A 22,451-nucleotide genomic window follows, 5' to 3' on the forward strand; every position below is an offset into this window, starting at 1 on the left:
TTTTCTTCTTCTCACAGTCTCGAAAGTATGCAGGGTGATGAACCTGCAGATGCATTTTAACGTGGCTTCGTCCCTTTTCAAAGTGGACCTCAGCGCTGCACTTCGTACAGTAGGCGGCACGAGCATGTTTATTACCCGGCTTGTGTAGATGCTCGAACTCGGGGCGTGGCACCAACTTGATGAACTTGTACCAGTAGGGGTTGTGGGCTCCGGAGATGTCGTAGAGCTTTGATGGCACCGGACAGGTTTGTAGCTCAGGTTCAGCAGTCTCCTCCTCCTCCTCACTCTCGATAACCGTCTCCACAGGTGCTGTCGTTGGAGACGCCTCACCGCGAGGCCCCTTGGATGCTGTGCCCTGGTCCCTAGCCGAAGAATGCTTCGGCAGTGGCGATAGCATGAATCGAAGCTATACTGGTGGCCGCTTGGTTCCCTTAGCTTTCTTCCTCTTCTTTTTATTCTTGGCCGGAAAAAGACGACGGGATGTATCGCTTGGCGACGAGGGCACCTCAGAGATGGCCATGGTGTCCGTGAGTCTTGTCCGAGTATGCGCTTGGGGCCTTGTTGCGCTATGGCCCGCGACCGCCTCATCGACCTCTGCTCCGCCCGCACTGGTCCATTTTGTCTTGTTTGAATTACTAGACCTTATGCTTCTGGTAGTATGGAAATTCCATTTTTTTGGAACAAAGCAGCGGGAAAATCCAACAAGCTTGGAGGGAAAAATATACTGCTTTGAGTATCGAGAAAGATTTCGAAGAGTTGGGCAGTTGCGCCATACTCGAACTCCAACTTGCAACGTTCGAGTTGGAGCGAGTTGGAGGGACCCAAAGGTCCCAACGTTGACATCCCTATCACCGTGGCGGGCATGGCGTAGAGAGGGGCCAAGATCAGTCGCAACATCAAGCGGGGTTTCAAGGCCTGTGGACTGTATCCACTGTCGCTGGTCAAGATGGGCTCTCGACTCGATGCGTTCGCCCGCAACGGAGCCCCTCGTCACGTCCAGCTCGCTGCGTGGCTACAGATGCGAGAGATTGTCCAAGATGAAGTCCTGACGCTTCCAGCGCCGCCCCGCAAGGACAGCAGCACCAAGCGCAAGCGTGTATCCGTAGGCGGCCGCCTGCTGACACACGACGTACTGCAAGAGGTGGACGCTGGCAGGAAGCGCGCACTAACGTGGGAGGCGCTTGCGCAGCGCCGGCTCTCCCTGCGCTCCTAGGCCGCTGTCGCCCCCGCAAGAACGTCCAGTAGCTGACCAAGTGTCCCAGCTCGCGGGCTCGTCCTCGCCAGCGCCCAAGATCGATCCTGTGAGGTGCAATTACCCGGCAGGGCGAGGTCCACGCTGCCCGATTTGATAGATCGGCCACATGCGCTGGAGAAGCAGCGCAGCCTCTGCTGTTTCGCTCGCTCGCGAGCACAGGACTTCCGATCAGGCTGTAGCCGCTCATGAACACCACTCTCTGCTAGCCTGGTATTTGGGTGACGTCAAGCCTTCCTCGTCGGCCACAGGTCTAGTCATGTGTACGGGTCTAGAGACGGCTACATTTGCATTGTATTGGTAAGTTGTTTTAGCCTGGAGAAGCCTACGTTTGTCTAAGATGGACTCGCACAGTGGCAAGTATAAACTAACACAGACTCAATGATGCCGCACCCTGTAGGTACACACTGCTGCACGTGCTTCGACTTCTTCCGCGCGCCACTTGACCTCTTGGCTATGAGGCGTTGTCAAAAGTGGCTACAACTATGTCAAAGAATAACCTACCTTGTAGACTCAAATGCTGCTAGCATGCCCTTCGACGGTAAACCCAAACCTGACCGTGTTGACACGCCCCCAGGTCGTTGGAGCCTCTACTGATACTGAATCCAAGTCTATTTGCGGCCTCTAATTGGCACGCACGCAATTTCAGGTAGTCGTACTCGTTGCCGTCTCCGTGCTCGAATTGAATTGGCTCCTGGATGAGGTGAGTATAAAAAAAAGCGGAGATCAAGGGCTTTTCAAAACTACCACAATTTGTTTCGCTTGTGTACTGGATCCCAAGCAGCATTCGTTCGTGTGAACTGCTCGCCAAGCGGCCCCTAATTGGCCGTTCCCCTTAGGGCCTGGTCGGGGAACGCTCGTCTCGGCTTTCGATCGTCTTAGACGATGTGGCGACATTTTTTCTTATTTTTGATTGGCCAGTTATTAGCTCGATCGGCTAGGTTCATCGTCTCCAGACTGACCAATCTGAGACGACTAAATCACCAGTCTCACTTTGGAGACGAGCGTCTTCACTGCATTTCGATGGTGCAGAGCGAAAGCATCGTTGCTGCAGTTGCTGCGGCCACGGGGGCTCTCGCGACGGCGGTCCACACCGCTGTGTGGGCAATTTCGAACCCGAAGCAGAACATCCTTACCCTGACAACGCTAGAGTTTGAGGCTATGCTTTACGACGCGGTCTACGACGAGTGGTTTCGACAGAATCTCAGGTTGACACTGCTGGTCAGTGAACACTTTGCTGTGGTTAACAGAGAGTGTTGATGCTAAGACGGCCCACGCATATTTGATGCGCTTGGTGTCCTTCGTGTTCTTGAAGTTGTCAGCTAACTCTGCGTAACGGAGGCGAAAGAACTCGCTCACATCATCATCGCTCCATGATGCAACTGGCCTGGTCGAAGCTCCTCGTCCTCCACGACCACCGCGACCTGCCCCGCGACCACCACGGCCTCCACCCTGCGGGGGTGCCCTCTCGACGCCGCTCCCGTTGGTGTCCGTGTCGCTTACGCTTCTCTCAGCAGCGTCTTCAGCTTCAGCGCCGCCCACAGGTGGAGCAGTAAGGGTGCCTTCCATGGCTGCGAGTTCTCGAGTGTGATGGTGCTGAGTCGAGCAGCTTGACACACCAAAACTAAGACGGTCTCCAGCCAACCGACCACATCGGCTCGGTTCACCTTAGGGGTAGGCTTACCGAAGACGAGCGAGACTGAGACGATCATTCCCCGACCAAGCCCTTACCGTGGATTTCTCAAAGTGTATTATTTTCCTGGTAGTGCTTCGGTTACGAAGTATGGACAGCCCAACCAGGATTAATTCGATGCACCGGATATGTGGCGCACATGAAGTAAACGTATACTGAAATCAAGTAAAATCATTTGATAATTTGAGAAATCACATGGTTTCTTGAAATTCACGGAAAAGTAGAGGTTTTCTCGGTGGAGTGGCAAACTAGTTGAGTAGGATATTCGTTTCCAGAGATTGCGGGTGAACGATAAGTACGATGATGGCGGCCCTGGAAGGTTGAAGGAGGGAGGGTCTTTACTAGGGGGCAGTGAGCCACCTGCTCTTCCTTGTTCTTGTTTGAATGCAAGTGCTCTTCTAGTTTGAATGCAAGTGGTGCAGCATTTCTATCTGACAGCGCGGAGCATTTATGATACGCTGCTACGCTGGCTAATGCTAGTACTGAAGGCTTACGATAGCATGAGCTCCGTAATTACATGTAGGGCGGCAACGGCAAGTAGGGGCTAGCGCGGCGACTGGCAGGTGGACGCGTTTCGTCTGGGTGTCGGCCCGTTCGGTGGTTCTGCGGCGAGGCGAGTCCAGCTAGTTCGGCACCACAGCAGCGGAGTTTTTTACCGTGAGTACGGGGGGGGGGGGGTTGGCTGCTGCGCGAAAAAGCTGAACTGATGAGCGGACGGACTCTCAAAGGTAGGTCGTGTAATATCTCTATTTCCCCGTAACACGCAAAGAACTTTTGAATCCATCAATAACTGTCTAAATCAATCAATATGAAGAGATACATGAATTTTCGGGTTGCAGCAGAAGGTTCCGAAGTCTGGATCGCTCACCATTTTCTCAAACTAACATTGAAAGCCATCAATATTTAGTCTACATCACTCAACATTGAGAGTTTGCATATTGTACGCGAAGTTTATCAGAAAGTTGGCTGAGAAAGTATGGTCGCGTTCTGGGTCTCCGCCGTGCCAGAAGGAGACCACTTGCGGGATGAGCATAACGGCGAGACGAGGTCGAACTTGGGCTCTTCTCCGACTTTGTAGTGGAGTTGCCACGTTAGACAAGTTGGTGGGGTGTTGGTGGCCGAAACGGATCGGTGGTGACTGAATTTGTAGTGCGGCGTGAGTTTGAAGGCCGCAAAATTTACAATGAGGTAGGAGGTAGGGCGGTGGCGAGCTCACCCTGTTAAGTAGCTGTTCCAAGGCCCCGATGGTGGCGGGCGTCACGGACGACAAGGACAAGAGCGACAGCGACAGTGACAGCTCGAGCCAGCCGTTGACAAGACAGAAGGCACGCACGGTGAAAAGGGGTCAAGGCCACCAACGATAGCGACGACGAAGACCCGTCCGAGCTCCGTGCTGCGGCCATGGAGAATGAGGCCAACAAGTCTGGCGGCCCACTCACCGTAGAGAACGAGGTGCTCTCGGCGCCCGGGCGTGAGCCTGGTGTTGAGCTCACGGCGGAAAGCCCCATTGCTCAGTTGGTCTCATGCTGACTATCAAGCCCAACCCCAACACCAAGCCTTTGGACGACGGCATGTGGCATAGTGCCCCGGGCTCCTGGGGGTCGACCGACCCCGGGGACGAAGTTCCAGGGGAGGTGTACCCACCCGAGTGGTACATGGTGTGCCCCACACGAGAAGAGCCCAGGGAAGCCAGCGTGGGACGAGCGACGACGTCAGCAGAGCCGACCCCCGGCACGCCCGGACCAGCCCATAGTGAACTCAAGTGATTAAGCAGATACCTGTAGGAAACCCATAGTTAAGCACTTCCCCGGGACCAGTGGCCCTGGGGGAGTGCACAATTCAGTCTAACCCAAAGAGCTCAAGTCGCTTTCGCTTCAGGAACTCCAAGATACGAAGGCCGCGGTCACTGGGACCCGTGCTAGTAGGCTATCCCCAGGTAAATCGATAACATCTTTGCCAGGGTTTCCCTCCAGGAAGCCCCAGACATTTCATATTTGTCCCCCCGGAGTGCGGTCTAGCCGGCACGGGTAAGGGCATTCCATATTCTCAGGGTCTCGCCTGTGGGGTCTCGCCCCGAAAAGTATTGCGGCCGTCGCCGAGGGAGTCTTGCTCCGAAAGACCTGATTTTAGTTGCGTGTTAATTCCGCCCCGGGAACCAGGTAGCGTCCCCGGGCGATTGAGTGTATTGCTACCAAACCAGCGTACTGATAAGGTCGGGACTCCCAGGAGATTCTCAGTGGTTGACCTTCCCTCTGATCCAAACAACCGATTCGAAGGGGGTACACAAGGTGAGGTTACTGACCGAGTCCCAGGACCCCTTGCTTTCCTATAGCGAGTAAAGGTCCCGGGAAGTCACGGCCCCGGATAAATCCCTCGTCCGGGCGGGCCGTCTATCTACTAGGAGATTCGCTCTCTCTAGTTCCCTAGATCCTTAGTCTAGGAACGCAACCCGGGAACTGGCGGAGTGCCGAGGGCGAAAGCTCAAGGCGCTACATCACAACTGGTGCGCGTGCCCGGATCAGGGTGTTGCTTAACCACTTATCAAATCTTTCACTATGTCTACAGAACCTACAGATACGCTATCGCCCCGGGGATCCCGGGGCCCCGCCTCTCGCGGCAGTGCGAGGGGCCGAGCCGGACACGGGGGACGCCCTCGTCTTGAAGCTTCACCATCGCGCCGTTTGGCTCTACCCGCCTCGACCGAAGATACTTCGGACCCGTCGAGCTTGATGATCGTTCCAAGCTCCGGGAGTGCCGTCGATACCGGATCCAGGATGGACGGCAGCCAAGTCACGCTGGATGCCGCGGGACGGAGCGAGCTGGTAGTTGCCGGCCCACGGACCGCGGCCCCGCCTGCTCCCTCCGGGGACGTAGGCACAAGACCGGTGGGGACGCCCACCACCCCGGCGGCGGGGCAACTCGCTGCCTTTGCGGCGGAGCAACCCGTCGCCTTGTCTGTTTTCCCCGGGAACGCAGACACAAACCCAGTGGGGAAAATCACCACCCACGCTGACGCACGAGCGCCAGCCAGCCCTGGGACCGCGCCGGGCACACACGCGCTGGTGCCCTGGGAATCTTCTGGGAATCAAGCTCCAAGGACTTCACATCAAACGTAAGAGCTCCATCCACAAGTGGCAGCGGCCATGGGTTCGGCGCGTGGCGCTCCGACTGACGGCGCGCTTGTGGCGCAGACCCAAATGCCTAGGCTGCAGCAACGCGAGTACGCTGATGCCCAAGTCGCGCGATGGAGATCCCGGGGCCTGGGGGTAATGTCACCTCCGGACCCGTACTACCCGGAGCGGCGTCACTGGCCGATGCGGAACTGGCTGATGGAGATCAAGGAGACGATTCGGTACTTGCGGGAGATCAACCTGTCCGGGGATCCTGAACGGCCTTGGGTCGCCAACTTCCGGGGTGAGTGCCTGTGCCTGCCGGTGGTGTCCGATCACCAGGCGAGGCAGGTCGACTTCAACATCCTCTGGCTTGAAGACGGCTCCCGGGATTACATCTCAGTGATCGCCATCCTGCAGACCATGCTCTCCGACGCGGGATTCGCTTTCGTCAACTTGCTCCCGTCCTGGGGACAGTCGCTACGCTCGGAGTTCTTCAAGGCTCGCGATGTACGATTCATGTCGGACGCCATGTTCCTTCGCCAGCTTCTCGCCAACAGCCAGGACGCCTGGGACCAAATCGCCCGGGGGCGCAAGTTCAGTGTTCGCCGAGAAGATGTCCCATCCCAGACCCTGGACCCCGAAGCCGCGGGCGCGTTCCCGGTGGAAGATGATGGCGACGCGCTGATGCTGACTTCTGAAGAGCAAGAACTTCTGGGAATGGCCGTGGTGACCAGGCTCCGCCTGGCCCAGGTCCGGCCCCGGGAGTGGTCCGAAACCGACAGCAGCCGCCCGGACGTCGCGGGAGCCTGGATGCGCTGATGTCGATTCCGTCGTGGCCGGGCTCCAACGAAGGCGCCAGGGTCTGGGGCGCACCACTCCCGGAGGTTGTGTGCTCCTCGAGCGTGGCCTCCGGAGACGCCCCCATGCTGACCCCTGACGAGAACATGTCGTCGGCGGGCGGTAGCTCTCAGGGTTCTCCTGGATTCGGACCCGCCGGAGTCACGGCCAGTGTGTTCGTGGCGACGACCGCCGCTGATGGGGGCACAGCCCCGATGCTGGAGCAGCAGACTGTGTACGTCCCGGTCGCCGCGTACCCGCCGGACTTCGCCCAGGCGCCCTCGCCTGGGTCGACCGCGCCACCGCTTGCCGGACCTCGGGACCAAGTGCTGCACGAAGAGACGAAGCGGAAGTCCAGGGAGCGGAGGCACACCACAGTGCCCGTCTGACGGACTCGGGGAACGACCGGGTGATGACACATCCAGCTTTGCTGGATGTGCAGCATCAGATTGCCGAACTGCAAGCAGCCATGTCAGCCCGAGATGAGCAAGAACGTTCCCGGCTCCGGGACCTTGAAGAAGCGATGAGGGCGCAGAGGCCGGAACATGGCATGAACCGGGCAGAGCGGAAACAGCAGCAAGTCGTCTCAGCGCAAGCGGGAGATTGAAGAGTCTCGGCACAAGGAAGCCGCAGACACCGAGATCGCCACGCTCCGGCTCAGGCTCCATCAGCTCAAAGAACAGCAGGCCCGGGAGCGCGACGACATCCAGCAACAGTTGATAAGGCAGTCGCTCAGGAGCGAGACGCTGCGTTCCGGGAAGCAGAAGCCATCTCCCGGGACGCCGAGCGCCTGCGTGATGAGGCGATCGCCGGGGCGGAAGCTGCAGCCGAATGCATCAAACAAGAGGAGGAGCGTGCGCAAAAGGAACTCCACCACCGTGCTCAAGAGGAGCACGCCCGAAGGACGCTGGACCAAGAACGCTTCGACGGTCAGCAAGAAGAGATCCGACAGCTCCGAGAGCTGCTCGCAGCGGCGAACCGACCACGCGGGCGAAGCCCGTCTCCAGGATGCAGTAGGTCCCGGGCTCGTCGTCTGCGACGAAACCGGAATAATCAAGCGGGCGGGAATGCCTCGGGCAGCAGTGTCCAGGACACAGCCAGGACCGATGCGGGAAGATCGGCTGGGATGGGAGCCACAATCCCCTCGGCTCTCCCTCCGCCAGGACGGACCTTCACCCAAGATGCAAGGACTCAGAGCGCAGCCATGGCTACCCGAAGTGAAGCGCCGCAGATGCATGCCGCTACCGCTGGGGCGCCGGCTTCGACGACGAACGCGGGCGCCGCCCCGCCGACGGAGGTCAAGGCTGCGTTCACCTTTCGGTCAACCAGCTCGAACGTTCCGGGAGCTCCCGGGTACGGAATCCAACCTGCTCTCGGAAGTCAGGTTACCACTTGGCCCGGAACCGTCCCCTCAGTTGCCTCGGCACCATTGCCCAGGAGTAGCACCCCCGCCCCCTGCCCCCGGGAGGACCCTATCCGTGGTCGATGAACAATCAAGCCTCGTTCCCCGGAGTCCCTTCTCAGGGTGACGCTACCACCTGGAACAGCAGCTTCGCGAGTATTGATGCTCAGCCCTCCTCTCAAGGGGAAACCTTTTCCTGGGGGGCAGGAATGCCTACCGCCGGTGGACAGGCCGGGGGCTACCCGGGGTCTGCCCAGGGTCCGGGATACGGCATGATGAGCTTCCGGCCCTTTATCGCCTACGATGCTGTTGAGCCGTTCGACCCCATCTTGCCACTGGATAAACGACGGCTCTGGTGGGACAAGTTCCAGTATATTGCTCTCATGGGAGGATGGCGCGAACAAGAGCGCTGTACGGGGCTGTATAGCCGACTGAGTCACAATGAGGGCACCAAGGCCTGGGTTCAGCAGCTCCCGGCTGTCATTCGGCACAACTGGAACTCGCTCTCGGACAAGTTTGCCAACGAATTCTGCCGGTCTACGGAGTCTCCGGTCGAGAGGTACCTTCGTCAAAAACAGGATTCCCGGGAGACCCCGAGGACTTTCCTGTGGCGTTTGAATGCTGCCGCGGTCAAGGCCAACGTGAGTACCAGTCGCTCTCGGGATGCCGCCGGCACCTCAACCAGTTCCTGAAGAACCTACGCGATCGGGAGCTCCAGCTCAGTCTCCAAGGCAGAATCTACTCCTCGGTGGACGAGTTGGAGGAAACTCTGCGCCAGGTCAAAGAAATGGAGCGGGGACTACGCCGCAGGCCCGGGAATGATGTGCAATTTGGACGCTACAAGCCTCCGGGAGTCAGTTCCGGGGCCGCGCCCCGGACGGCGCGCGCGGCGAAGGTGTCTGCAGCGTACTTGGCCACTGCTCCCAAGGAAGAAGAAGTAACTTCGTCCCGGCAGCTGCAATGGGACGATGACATGGACAGCGACTACGGCTACCAGTATTGTGCGTTTTACTCAAAATTTCCATGCGCGGTTCTTCGAATCAATCACGCAGCAATCGCGCAAACCTGTATAAAGACATAATATATGTATTCATGAAGGTTATTTTGTGCGCCACACCACAAATCGTGGAAGCTGTGAACTTCACAGCTTCACAGTGTGAAGTTGGACTCAAGCGCAAGCAGCTTCGCGCCGCGCGAATCGCGCGGCTCGGTTTCTTCTGGTGCGCGATGCATCGAACGTCATATAACCTCGATCTTATCGCCTCTTCTCATGCCTTCTCACCAATGATTCATTCCTTAGCAGCTTGGACTGCGTGGCGACGCGTGCTCTGCAGTCTGTAGCTCACGAAGCCCTTGACCGCGCGCTGGATGACGCAGCCGTGACGCAGGACGTATCGAGGCTGCTGTAAGCCGGTTAGCGGCAAAATCAGCAGCGGCAGGAGCTAGCACTAGCCCAGAAGGAAACCAAGGCCGGTAGCATCGCGAGAGGCATCGCCAGGATGCTGAGGACGCGGCGGTCCGCGAGAAGTAGAAGGCGGTCGAGCGCCTCAAGAAGATGACGCGCAAGCAGATCGGTGCGTATGGCTTCACGGACATGTTGGGGCTCGGCGAGGAGGGCAACGTGGTGAAAATCAAGGACAAGGAGAAGTGCTCCACGGCCGATGATGTTGGCCCCGCCAACTCTAACCGCCAGCGCGTGCAGCAGGCGCAGACATGCGCAACAAGACGAGACGGAGCAGGAGAAGAAGGTCAAAGACGAGAAGGAGCTGCTTACCGTGGACAGGGTCCGCAAGGACAAGGCCGAGAAGAGGACCGTGAAGAGGAGAAGCAGCAGGAAGGCATCGACAGACCCAGCTCCGGGCTGACCAAGAACTGTACAGCGCAGCCTGACGCCGACGACGCCAGAGCTGACTTGGGTTGCTTCCTAAACTAATATAGTGTCATGTTATTTGAATAAAGTAGTGTTGGCCGGCAAGATCTTCTCTAGTGAGATGACTATGCAGTGGCGTCCGCGAACCCGTCGTCGCTGCTGTCGCTAGCAACACGCCGAGCTTCGGCGGGCTCAGTCTTTCTCAGACGCTGAAAGTATTTTGACCAATCAGAATGAGTGGTCTATTTGCTGTCGGTTTGACAAATAGCGCGAAATCGGCAAATTTGGGCGGAATTCACAATATGACGATCGCTGAAACAGGAAGATGCCTTCAGGGCGGAAGCTTCCTGAGGACCCAATACTCGAGACGAGCGTTCCCGGGACCGTACACGCGGATCGGACGGCCGTCCCCGGGGAGCCCCGGGAGCGTCGCCGCCACTACCCGCCTGTCCAAAGTGCGGACGTTCGGGACACTCTCGGGATGAGTGCTGGAAGCTGATGAAGTGTGATCGTTGCGGAGGGAAGCATCCGACGAACCTGTGCCGCCGCCGCGAGTGTGAGGTGTGCGGCAAGCTGCATCCCTCGGGCCAGTGTGAGGTCCTAGCGACCATCAAGCGCTTGGCTCAGGGAGGTAAGCTCCAGGGGGTGCCTGACGATGTGCTGCGATGCCTACGCCAAGACGATGCGCCACCGTTAAACAACTAGGCTCGCTGGGTAGGGAACCAGTACGCGACGCGCCTAAGTCCCGTAAAAGCTACTGCGCCTACGCGTATGTAGGCTATAACGATCCACAATGTATGTCAATTGCATCTACACCACCTCCCAAGACCGGTTCCGTCTATACGAGTCAAGTTGCCCCGGACGAGGACGAACTCTCATACGAGTTGCGTCCAGGGCAACGCCGCAGATGGTGGGAAGAAAACTCCTGGGATGACAGCACCAGCTCTGTGGCGCTGGTCCGGGGGTCAGTTTTCCACCACCGTACCCTGCTGATGCTTGACTCCGGGGCCCCTCAGCTTAGATCTTGCGCGTAGATTGAAGCTGAAGATGGAGTCCCGGGGCGAGCTATGGCTCAACGGTATCGACGGAGTCAAGACCAAGGTATCCAACAAGTGTAACGTCATGGTGACCCTGGGCCACCGGGTAGTGTACACTTTCGACATCTGGGTTGGCAACATCCGCCAAGGAATCGATTGTCTCTTAGGGATGAATTTCATGGTTGCTGCTGGAGTACGGCTCTGTGCCAACGAGGGCGAAGTTCTGCTACCCGACGAAGAGCGGGTGCTTCTTGTCGGGGGCCCCCAGCACGAGCGCCTGGGAACAACCGTCAGCGTGGCCGCGCACGAAGGCATGTCTCTTGCCCCGGGCGAGAGTCGTTACCTGCCGATCTCCTTTGGGAACCACGACCCCCGGGAATTCGTTGTCTGGACCGCGGGGTAGCACTGATCGTTTTCAGTACTCGGAAGTTCCCTGTGGCCGCCCGGGTGGTGAACGTGTCCCGGGCAGTGGTAGATATCCTGCCTCATACGCGCGTCGCAACCCTGGCCGAGACCGATCGGCTGCCCTTGGGAACGAACTTTGTTCGACCTGGGTCGCTGCAGTACGAGGAACGCGAATTTCTGGTGTACGAGAACACTCGTTCCCGGGCCGCGGAACGCCGGCTGTCCCGGGAAACCTGGGAGCAAGAACGCAATGCCCCCTTGGCCGTTGAACGACGAGCGTATGCGACCCCGAAGGCCATTCTAAAGCGCCCCGCCAAGAAGAAGGAGATACCCGAAGTGACTCACGGTCCTCGACTCGGCGGCCTCCGAGGTGGCCCCAGACATTTCTGGTAGCTGCCCGGAACCCGCTCCCGAGCCAGCAGACTTGACAGGTGACGGTGACCCGGACGCCGAGGAAACGGCCGGACCAGTTGCTGGTGTTTCGAACGAGGATCCTCCGGACATGTCCGGTGGCGCTTCAACCTCTGTGGCGGCCGCAGCTCTGGAACTGTCCCGGGCGTTCCCGGAACCCGTTCCAATCCCGAGGTTCCCGTCCCTGGACCAAGCTTTCATCATGCTGACCACGACCGGAGAAACGGTCGAGACAGACCCTGCGGTTTACTATCACCAAAGGCAGGACTTCGTCCTCGTGGACATGCTGATGAACCAATTAGCGTACCTACCTGACCTGAGTGACCTCCGACCCGAGGCGAAGATCGACGATGCTGTTGTGGGGGATCCCGATACGACAACGTCCGCCGAGGAACAGAGGCTCCGGGGAATTCTGCGCCACCATAAGGTGATCTTCCTCGATGAAGGAAATGCGCTTCCGCCTCCGGCCCGGGGGGGGTCATCTGTGACCTCGACGTCGGAGACGCCAAGCCGATCGCACAACGCGCACGTCGAATTCCCCCGGAACTTCTGTCCAAGGTCTACCACCTGATCAAACGTCTCCTGGAGACCGGGCTTATTGAGCGGTCGCTCTCGGAATGGGCTTCTCTGATCGTCATTGTGATGAAGAAGAACGGCACCGACATGCGCCTGTGTATCGATTACCGGGCTGTGAACCAGCTGATTAAGTTGATGCCTTACCCGCTACCGCTCATTGACGAGCTCATGAGTAAGTTCGCGGCTACGATGTGGTTCATGACCCTGGACATGGCGAGTGGGTTCTGGGCCGTCCCCATGACGACCCGGGCCAAGCTCATTTCGGCGTTCATCTGCCCCCTCGGACACTTCCAGTGGAAACGTATGCCTTTCGGTCTCAAGTATGCGCTGCTCATCTACCAGCGTCTCTTGGATAATTGCCTCTGGGGATTCACGCGGCTGTCACCGGCCGAGGAGCGACTCGTCGATCCGGAAGTTCTGTAGTTCTTGGGAATTACGTCGGGAGATGAAGCCCCTATTGTGCAGGCATCCAGCGCAGACCAAGTGTCCCAGGGTACGAAGCCCCGGGGGGGGGGGGGGGCGGTGGTCTCCAGGAACAGTACGGACACGGTGTTCCACCAGGACCGAGTGGCCCCGGAACAAATGGGGCCCGTTCTGTCCCGGAGTTCATACATAGATGACATTATCTACGGAGCTCCGTCCTGGGACGACCTGTGCAAAACCCTGAACGCTCTGCTGTACCGACTCCGTTACTGGAGCATCTCCGTTAGTCTCCCGAAGAGTGAGTTTGGCGTGAAGAAGTGCAAGTACCTGAGGCATGACATTAGCTCCGATGGCATCCGAACGTCGCCCAAGCTGGCCCAAAAGGTCCTGGACCTGCCGTTCCCGGAGACCCTCAAGGGGTTCAATCCTTCCTGGGAAGTCTCAACTACTACAGCAAGTTCATCGAAGACCTGCCTGTAATCGCGGCCGTGCTGTACGAATTGTCTGACGAGCAGCTCCGCGCAGGGCGGGACCTGGAGAAGGCGTAGCATGCATTTAAGTTGCTGAAGGAGCGTCTGGTATCTACTCCACTGTTGCAACATCCGGATCCGGAGAGGCAGTATGTGATCATCCTGCATGCCGACAAGTGGGCGATCAGTGCGGTCCTGGGGCAGGACTATGACGGAGTGATCCGACCTGTGCGTTTTGTGGGGCGAGTCCTCCAGGATGCGGAGCTGAGGTACCACCCTGCGGAAAAGGAAGTCCTTGCCCTGCTCCGGGTACTGAATACCTGCCACACGATGGTCACTGGATGCAAGGTGAAATCCATTCGAGTGTACACCCGGTACTCTGTCCTGGGGTGGCTCTTCACGTCGAAGACGGTGGACGGTCGATGCCTGAAATGGGCAGACAACCTCTCGCCCTGGGACCTGGACATTCGCCGCGTGGAGAAGGACGAAGCCGGACTTGCTACGATCCTGGGTGCGGGCATCACCCCCCGGGAACAGCTAGATGAAATTGCCGAAGAGCTTATCCCCTCTAAGGGCGCCCGGATCAAGACGCCGCCGGTCAGCCTCGAGATGCTGTCAAGCGACCACGAAGGTTTTCTCCTGGGTTTCGACGGAGCGGCCAAACGGGACGGGTCTGGGGGCGCTGCATGCATCCTCTGGGAACTACCGTCCTGGGAAGTGGTGGCAGCTGAAGGACACATCTTGGAGAAGGCCACCGTAAACGAAGCCGAGTACGCTGGAATGATCCGGGGAATGCAGCTTGCGAAGTCCCGGAACATCCAGGAGTTGGTGGTTGTTGGTGATTCCCGGTTGGCTATTCAACAACTCCAAGGAGTCATCGGGTGCACTCAACCCCACCTGCAGAAGCTACTCCAAGAAGCGGATGAGCTCCGGGAACAGTTCAAATCCCTGCGCCTGGTGCACGTGAAAGGTGACTTCAACGCAGCCGCGGACTACATTTCCAAGCGTGTCCTCCAGAACCAGGCCTCGGTTGAAGTGACGGACCCCGGGGAGCGGAAATTGCTCCAAGGTCTGAACCGGATACACGAGAAGTTGATGAAGGAACCGAAACCTCGTGACACGACGTTAGTGAATGCAGCCATCATGGCCACGGCACGAGGCGCGAGTGTACCCGGCTCCTCGGATCCCGGACAGAGCGTGTACGTCACGACCAGATCGGGGGCACGACCAGATCGCCAGCCGGAGGAACTTCAGGAACCAGGCGAAGCCACCCAGGAGTCAGGGGGCGAGGAAGAAACGGCCGTGGAGTCCCGAGGACGTCGAAGGTATCCTGCCGAGACCGACCCCGGGGAGGCAAGGCGAGAGCGCTGGAGGCGGATATGCGTGCACCAAGCCGCTGACCCGGACCTAGCCCCGCTGAAGAGCTTTCTCCGAGGCGAGACGGAGAAGTTGTCTCTGAAGCAGACGACTCATCTCGCTAAGATTGCTGATCAGTTCGTGCTGGACAGTGGTCAAGATACCTTGTTCTACGTGAGCAGGAATACCCCGGAGCGACCCCGGAACGAGGCGGACCGACTGAGATTTGTGGTTCCCCGGGATCTCCAAGAGGACATCCTGCACCACTATCATTCGAATATGCAGGGGCCACCAAGGGATCATCAGGACCTATGAACGCTTGCGCCGAGAGTTCTACTGGATCGGAATGTTCAAGGCGACGGAGATTCATCAAGGAGTGCGTCGACTGTGTGACGGCGAAGGGCCTGACTCGAAACCCGGGACCATCCCCGGGGAACATACTCGCCTCACGGCCGTTCCAAGCCGTGTCCATGGACTTCGTGATACCGCTGCCCAAGACGGCCCGGGGAAATGAAGCTTTCCTCCTATTCCAGTGCGTCTTTTCGAGGTTCATCATGTGCAAGGCTATGAAGGACACCTCTGCCCAGGATGTGGCTGAAGCCTACGAGGAACAGGTGTTTCGCCGGTTCGGCGCCAGTGAGATGATCCGTCACGACCAGGACCCTAGGTTCATGGCTCGCGTATTCAAGCACTTCCGGGAAATGCTGGGAAGTCAGCAACGCGCAACTCTAGCGTACCGCCCCCAGGCCAATGGCCAGCAAGAGCGGTCTGTGCAGACGGTCATTCGGAGTATCCGAGCCTATGTGCAGACAGTCGACCAGAGCGACTGGGATGAACTCGCCGAGAAACTCATGTGGGCCCTGAACACTTCGTACGACTTCACGAGGCTGGATACGCCATTTTACCTCGTCCACGGGTGGGACGCCCAGGGAACCGTCCAAGCAATGATGGGCGATGTGCCCCGGGACCTCCAACTCCGTGAGGCGTACGAATGGCGTCTGAAAGTCCAGCGCCAAGTTGAATATGCGAGAGCGTGGGCCCGGGACCTCCAGGCGAAGGCCAAGACCAAACGGGCCCGGGAACATAACCGCCGTTGGAAGCAGCTTTCGGACCGCTTCAAGGAAGGTTTCGAGGTGGGTGACTCTGTGTGGCTCTATTTGGCCCGGGTACGCCTGGGGTTGACCAAGAAACAAGCCCACCTGTCGCATGGCCCCTTTCGGATCCTGGAAAAAAGCGATGAGTTCCGGTATAAGCTTCAAGTCGAAGGCACAGACTATAGATTCTACCCTGGGTTCACGTCAGCAGATTGAAGCCCCGGGCTCCCTTCCCGGAGAGACCTGTGGAAACCCTGGATGTCCCCGAAGACGATGACTTTGATGCAGCCCTGCTCCGGGAAGACAGCTGGGAGTCGGACGAATCCCCCGGTGAGTACGAAGTGGAGGCAATCTTGGATGTGCGATGGGTCACTCGGACTCGTGCCAGCAGGCGAATCAAGGAATACAAGGTCAAGTGGAAAGGTTATGATGCCCCGGAGTGGATACCCCAGGGGCGCCTGAACTGCGGTCGACTGTTGTATGAGTTCGACCAAGGAGAACGTGCTCGCGTACGCTTCCAGGCTATGCAGTCTGGGGACGAGCTCCCGGACGAAGAGGTCCGGTAGAGCCCCGGGGTGCGGACCCCGAGTCGAGTACGATCTCCTCGAGTGAGTCCCCCCGGAAGCCCCGGAGACACCGGCTGAGACTACTCGCTGGTGTTCCTGGGAATTTTGCATGTTACATTTTTTGAATTGAAGAACCCAAGATTCCCGGGCCGGAAGGACCCAGTAGAGCAACTCCAGGAGTGGAGCCAAGTTCGACTGTGGTGATACCCCCTGGGATGCCCGGGGATTTGGCTGAGATGGCTCGCCGAAGTGACCCCGGAGGTATACATATACGAAAAGAAACGAAAGGAAAACGAACAAGACTCAAGAGTGAAGACGGACCAGGAAACAAAGGCGAAGAAAGAAATCACGTGGTATAAAAGAAGTTACGCAAGGAAGGATCTGGAATCGGTAAAGACTCGCTACCAGGAGGCCGCAAGAAGGTAACGTGGACGGAGGCGAAGTCAGGGACGAACGGGCCTCTAGTCCACATCCGCAGGACCCGGGATGGCCAAGCGCCGAGCAGGATCAGCCACGTGAGAGCCCCAAGTCCGCGGATACACGCTGCTTGCGAGATGTTCCTCAGCCCCGGGCCGCCCCCAGTAAACACGCGTCGGCTCGCGGGCGTCCAGGATCCGGACTTGATCTGGCAGCGAGTGGCGAGTCGAAGGGTCCGTGGGGATCCAGGCTGCCACCTTCCGGGGGCGACGCCAAAGACCGGGCTCGGTCAGGAATACCTTGCGCTCGTGCTCAGGGAGTTTCTTGATCTCTCTCTTCACCTCGACTCGCGCATTGGACCACGCCTTCTGGAGTTCACGACGTGCGATGTAGAGCTGCTGGTGCGAGAGCTCGGCGCGGTTCATTTCGATCCAATGGAGTCGCTCCCAGTGGGCCCGTCGCCAGACGAACATGTGCGTAACGTAGACCTTGAGGACAGCACCGAGCCCCGGGCTGATGGGGCCCTCGAAGAACCAGAACACCGTAATCCTCTCGGCGAACATGGCGTCCCAGGGCATCACGTCTCCGGGAGCCGAGCCGTTCAGGAAGTCGTTGTAATCTTCGGGCCGGAACCAAGCTTGGGCCGCCTTGGTCTCCTTGGGAAAGCACTTGATGTCCGGAAAGCCCCGGATCTGCCGCTCGGTGCTACCACTAGCAGCACAGACCCGGATCTCATAAACCACCCAGGACACGGCAGTGCGAGTGGGCGTGTGCGCATCCTCGGGACCCATGTCATCGGTCTGCACCAGGCGCTCGTAACGTACCGGGAGATTCTCTTCTTCCGTAGAGACGCCCGACGAGTAATCAATGGGGGCCTTCGTTTGGTGAGACTTCTTCCCACTAGGAGGCATCAGCGGGCTTGGATCCCCCTACGAGACGCTAGAGCCCCTGGAACGCTTACGCCGAGGTGTCTTCTGTGCCTCGGAACTCCGGGGCTTGCGCTCATCTCCCGAAGCATCTTCATCGTCGTCGGAGTGCTCTGGGGAGTCCGGGCGCTCGGTGGGGATGTGGGGCCAAGGACGTTCAACACCGACGGCCCAGTTACACTCCCGGGCCCGGGCGACACCCTTCTCGAAGTACTCTTCAGGGACATGCCGCAACAACTCCACCTCGTCCAGGATCTGGAGACAGAGTACCCGACGCAGGATCTCGACGAGAACTGGCTCCCGGAGGTAAGTGTGAATCACCAGCTCCTTCTCCAGTTCGTTCATGATGGCGTCTTCGGCGTCTTTGAGGCTGCCGTTATCTCCATCCATCCGCAAGTACTCCAAGACATCCGGGCGGACGTCATCAAATCCGGCCTCCACGTGCAGTAGCTTGAGCAGTGCCTCGTCGGAGCGAGGAGGCTGAGCGTCGGCATCAATCGGGTAGTACCAGGAGCTGTGGGGATCGGTCTGGGGCTCGTAATCCCGAGGCCGGAGTTGGCGCAATCCGTCCGGGGTTGTCCGGGGAGGAGGGGACCTGCCGCACGGCGGAGGACCCCGAGATCGACGGCACCTGCTTGGACCAGTGTAGTGTGAAAAGGCCCGGTGGATTTCGCCACCGAACCCATGTCCAGCTGACCGTATCAATCCAGGATGCTGACCCGTATCAATCAAGCAGACTTCAAGTGCGTCATGACCGCGATGGATCTGGACCACCAACTGTCGGACACGAGCCGTGCGGCGAAGGAAGCTGAGCCCGAAGTCTGGGCGGAGCTCCGCTCGGACCCTGGGCCTGAGCGAAGATCGTCTGAGACCCGAGATGTCCGGTGTTGGGAATCCCAAGTCTGAGCTGAGTCCAGGAAGCCGAGAGAAGCTGCGTGGAATCTGAGCTGAGCCTCGAGTGCGATGACCGGAGTCCCCGCTCAAGTCGAGGAGCTGAGCGGAACCTGGTGGAGCGTGGGTTCGACCTCCCCGGTGGTTATGGAGCCGTTGCCCAAGGTGTCGAGCTGAGTCGAGGAGCAGGCGTCCGAGCGAGGTCGTGCCGAGCCCGAGTCTAGCGTCTGCTGTGGTCATAGAGTCTTCACCCAGGTCGACAAGCTGAGCGGAGTGACGTGGAGTCCGAGCCCAGCCTCGGATGTGAAGTTTGAAGTCTTTGCCCAAGTCGAGAAGCCGAGCGGAGTGTTGCAGACATGAGCGGAGTGAGCGGAGTTGTCGGTGTCCAGTTGAAGTGCCGGGTGAAGAGTCGCTGGACTTAAGTCCAGACAGTGGTACTGACGGCGAAGTCGGTGGTACCGGCAAGTACACTCATCCGGTGAATCAGCCATGAATCAGCCTACATTGGGTGCGACCGCTCAAGATCGCGGACACTTCCAGCAGCTTCAACGGCACCAACGCTACACGTGCCAACATGGAGCCTCGGCATTGGTCAAGACAAAGATATAAGCGGACCTCAAGCGGATCTCAAGCGCGCTTTGGTAAGCATACAGCCAACGCTCTTCATGCAGCCAGTCAGTGTGTACCCAGGGGGATATCGCGCCCCCACTTAGTGAGTCCTAGTTTGTGCATGTCTAAACATTTAAACAGAGTTCGTTTTGCCCCGAAGGACGCAAGTGGTGGAGGTCTTTGGCCAGAAGGTGTCTTGGCGATCATCCACACAAATTCAAGCTAACATATCAACGTTGTCAGAGTGCTTCGGTGCGACGGCATTACGGTTATTTCATATTACTGTTACATCTTAGGGTGTATTTCATATTTTCGGGTGGAAGGTGATCCATTCTGAGGTTTAGGCACGGTAATTGTATTGTGTGCTTGGGGACGTTGGCGTGCCCCGGTGCATTGTGTGATTATTAGTATCGGTTCATTGTGGACCTGGTGCGCGGGTAGTCCCAGGGTGTGTGTGAGTGCCTTGGATTCGGACTAGGCTCAAACCGAGTCACTAACTCCAGACCGGGTCGTTGCTTGACTCGAAGAGAAGAAAGGAGAAGCTGGTACGAGCCTCGCCCAGGCTCAGAGAAATAAAGGCGAACTCGGCCCAGACCCAGGCCGACCGGGAAAGAAGGGGTGTTGTGGTTCTGAGCCGGAACCAAAGAGAGGAAGTGGAGGCTATATTGTGTGTGGTGTTGTGTTCATTAAGGAAAACCCGGGGCATTTCGGGCTGTGGACACGTGCGGACTGGGACTCGCCAAGTGGGGAGCGAGTTTCGTCTGGGAACACCTCCGGAGACCTTCAACATCGACAGCAGCTGGTGTGGCCGACGCAAGTCTGGGCCCACAGCGTAGCCGTGATCAAAAGAACCGCCAAGGGGATCGCAGAGTGAGGAACACACGCCTCGCCCGACCCGAGTCGGAGCTGAGCCAAGCGTTCAAGCGGCTAAGCCTAGCGAAGTGGAGTGGGAGTGTTCGCTCAGTGGAAGGAGCTGAGCGGGACTCTTGCAGCGCTAAGTAGGGCTGAGTCAAGTGGTGCAAGGGCTGAGCGAAGACCAAGGTCGAGCGGTCTAGCAACCTGAGCAAAGAGCACGGGCGCTTCGTTACACGGTTCTAGCAGCATGGGAGCTAGTCCAGAGTGCCAACAGCTTCGGCAGCAACGAAGCTCTCTGCTCAACTGCACCAAGCAAGGTGCTCGCCGCGAACACGCTCAGCAACGCGATCAAGCGGGCTGCACAAGACATTGGGGCCGATCCGACGCGTTTCGGTACGCATTCAATGAGAAGCGGCGGAGCCACAGCAATGTTTACCGCCGGCGTCGACCGTCTCGCCATCCAGCTCTTCGGCAGATGGACCTCGGATGCGTTCGAGCGATACACAAGAATGAACGACACGGTCGCCAACTCACTGGCCCGAGACATGATGCAAGGGGCACAGTCACGTGTTAGCCCGGCTGCGCCGGAGGGGCTCCATCCAGCTCAACACTCGAGCTGGATTCGCTAATACTTCAACATGACTCGACTGCGCCCCTATCGCTGAATGTTGTACACGAAGAAAGTATAAGTGAGTTACCTTTTCGCAAATTTCTCATAGAGGCGTTTTTGCCCTAAAAATGGACCAATCATCTCCTCTAAACGTGTGCAATATGTACATAAATCCAAGCAAGCAGTGACAAAGTAGCATTTGCACAAAGCCAACTTTTAGAAGCGCAGCATAAACCGTCTTACTAGCCGTGTCTACGCTCGCGAGCTCAAACAGTAGAAATTACTATGAAAATGAGTTGAGGATGGAAACGATACACTCGGTCAAGCTCTAAATAACAAAGTGCTACGTGCATTAATATATTTGGTGCAGCTCAAAGAATAGTTATGGTGACATTGGCAACTACAATTTTCAAATCTTCACATTCTACTACAACACTAAAAAGTGGCGAACAAAATCTCATAGACTCTCCAGCGAAGCACATAGATCCTGATAGTACGCATCGTAGTATTTGCGTGATACAATGGCAACTTGCAGTTATCATTCGCTGAGAGAAGCATGCGCGCAGAGCGCGCCTTAGTATAAGGGTCCGGAAACGGCTTAAGTACGACACATATTGATCACCACTTTTTCCACGGTTTCTATGGGCGACCCCTACAGAGATACCGTTCAGCATGGCGCAGTCAATACCACACATGCTCACTTTTTTGCTTTTTACGGGTCAGTAAGTATCCACGGGTCCGACATCTTGATATTTGTATGAAAAGATCAGCAGTTTCATTCAAAAATCATTTTAGCCAATGCGCAGCTGGCTATTTTACGTCGCACCCAAACACTATTGAATCGCCTCCATGCAGCCATCTCAAGTAGTTTCCAACCGTCATTCTCGCGCTCGTTTTAAACCGAGCATGCGCTCTTACTTTTCCGAGTGACCTCTCGGAATCTGAGTTACGCATTGACGTGACAGGCTTCAGCCCTGCTTCAACCTTGCTGCGTTTGCCAGTGCCAATCGATTAGACCCTGGCGGGGGTCTCTGCTTGCATATCTGGCAGGCGCCCCAACTACGCTGATCTGTACGGCAAATGCTGACGCAATAAAGCTCTACCTGCTCTTGTGGAACCTGCCGTGTGGTGCGGTGAAGCGTCGCCGTCAAACTCCCCACTTCGTGTCCAAATGCGCGCACACAATGCATCGGTACCACCCAACTACTACCTCCACGAGGGCTGTCTATCACTTGGCGCCATGGAGGTGACGGCGAGCATCGTGGGTACCAATCTCACCATGGTGTACAGTACGTCCAACAAAGTGGACAAGCACTTTTGTTCATACCTAATACTGGGCATCCAAATGCTACGTTAAGCTTGATGCACGTATGAAAAACGACAATGCTATATAAACATCGCAAAAGTCTACTACCTTCTGTACTTTTAGATGTTATGTCGTTGCATATTTAACTTGGGCACAAATATGACTAGCGTCTTGTTGACTAGACCGACGATTTTACCTTTAATTGCGTAAGAAATTGTGGATACAGCCAACATAACCGAGTCTAAAGCAAAGGCTGGCTTCGAAATGATTCCGATAGTATCGTTGTGAGTCTTGTTGCGATATCATAAAAAACCGAATTAACTATTGAGTTA

The 22,451-nt window shown here is 57.5% G+C and overlaps 6 protein-coding genes across 6 annotated transcripts; 4 read left to right on the forward strand and 2 right to left on the reverse strand.

Moving 5' to 3' along the window:
• Positions 1-512: 512 nt before the first annotated feature.
• On the forward strand, positions 513-1,213 carry PHYSODRAFT_341528 (hypothetical protein; the record flags this gene model as incomplete). The annotated part of the gene is made up of 2 exons (XM_009539847.1): positions 513-527; positions 872-1,213. 2 exons carry the CDS (start codon positions 513-515, stop codon positions 1,211-1,213), a joined length of 357 nt encoding a protein of 118 aa, XP_009538142.1.
• Positions 1,214-2,398: 1,185 nt separating this feature from the next.
• PHYSODRAFT_341529 (hypothetical protein) lies at positions 2,399-2,821 on the reverse strand (the record flags this gene model as incomplete). The annotated part of the gene is made up of 1 exon (XM_009539848.1): positions 2,399-2,821. One exon carries the CDS (start codon positions 2,819-2,821, stop codon positions 2,399-2,401), a length of 423 nt encoding a protein of 140 aa, XP_009538143.1.
• Positions 2,822-6,142: 3,321 nt separating this feature from the next.
• On the forward strand, positions 6,143-10,230 carry PHYSODRAFT_246575 (hypothetical protein; the record flags this gene model as incomplete). Its single annotated transcript, XM_009539849.1, has 8 exons — positions 6,143-6,808; positions 6,841-7,278; positions 7,459-7,908; positions 8,528-8,926; positions 8,950-9,298; positions 9,445-9,517; positions 9,675-9,702; positions 9,829-10,230. 8 exons carry the CDS (start codon positions 6,143-6,145, stop codon positions 10,228-10,230), a joined length of 2,805 nt encoding a protein of 934 aa, XP_009538144.1.
• Positions 10,231-16,966: 6,736 nt separating this feature from the next.
• Positions 16,967-18,534, reverse strand: PHYSODRAFT_341531 (hypothetical protein; the record flags this gene model as incomplete). Its single annotated transcript, XM_009539850.1, has 3 exons — positions 16,967-17,822; positions 17,856-18,382; positions 18,463-18,534. The coding sequence occupies 3 exons, from the start codon at positions 18,532-18,534 to the stop codon at positions 16,967-16,969; spliced, it is 1,455 nt and encodes a 484-aa protein (XP_009538145.1).
• A 25-nt stretch (positions 18,535-18,559) lies between these two features.
• PHYSODRAFT_341532 (hypothetical protein) lies at positions 18,560-19,099 on the forward strand (the record flags this gene model as incomplete). Its single annotated transcript, XM_009539851.1, has 3 exons — positions 18,560-18,727; positions 18,796-18,941; positions 18,982-19,099. The coding sequence occupies 3 exons, from the start codon at positions 18,560-18,562 to the stop codon at positions 19,097-19,099; spliced, it is 432 nt and encodes a 143-aa protein (XP_009538146.1).
• A 1,439-nt stretch (positions 19,100-20,538) lies between these two features.
• On the forward strand, positions 20,539-20,751 carry PHYSODRAFT_413490 (hypothetical protein; the record flags this gene model as incomplete). The annotated part of the gene is made up of 1 exon (XM_009539852.1): positions 20,539-20,751. A coding segment is annotated over one exon (213 nt), but the record flags the coding sequence as incomplete, so codon positions are not given.
• Between the last annotated feature and the right edge of the window lie 1,700 nt (positions 20,752-22,451).

This window comes from Phytophthora sojae, assembly GCF_000149755.1.
Source record: "Phytophthora sojae unplaced genomic scaffold PHYSOscaffold_14, whole genome shotgun sequence".
In the NCBI taxonomy this organism is placed as follows: domain Eukaryota; phylum Oomycota; class Peronosporomycetes; order Peronosporales; family Peronosporaceae; genus Phytophthora; species Phytophthora sojae.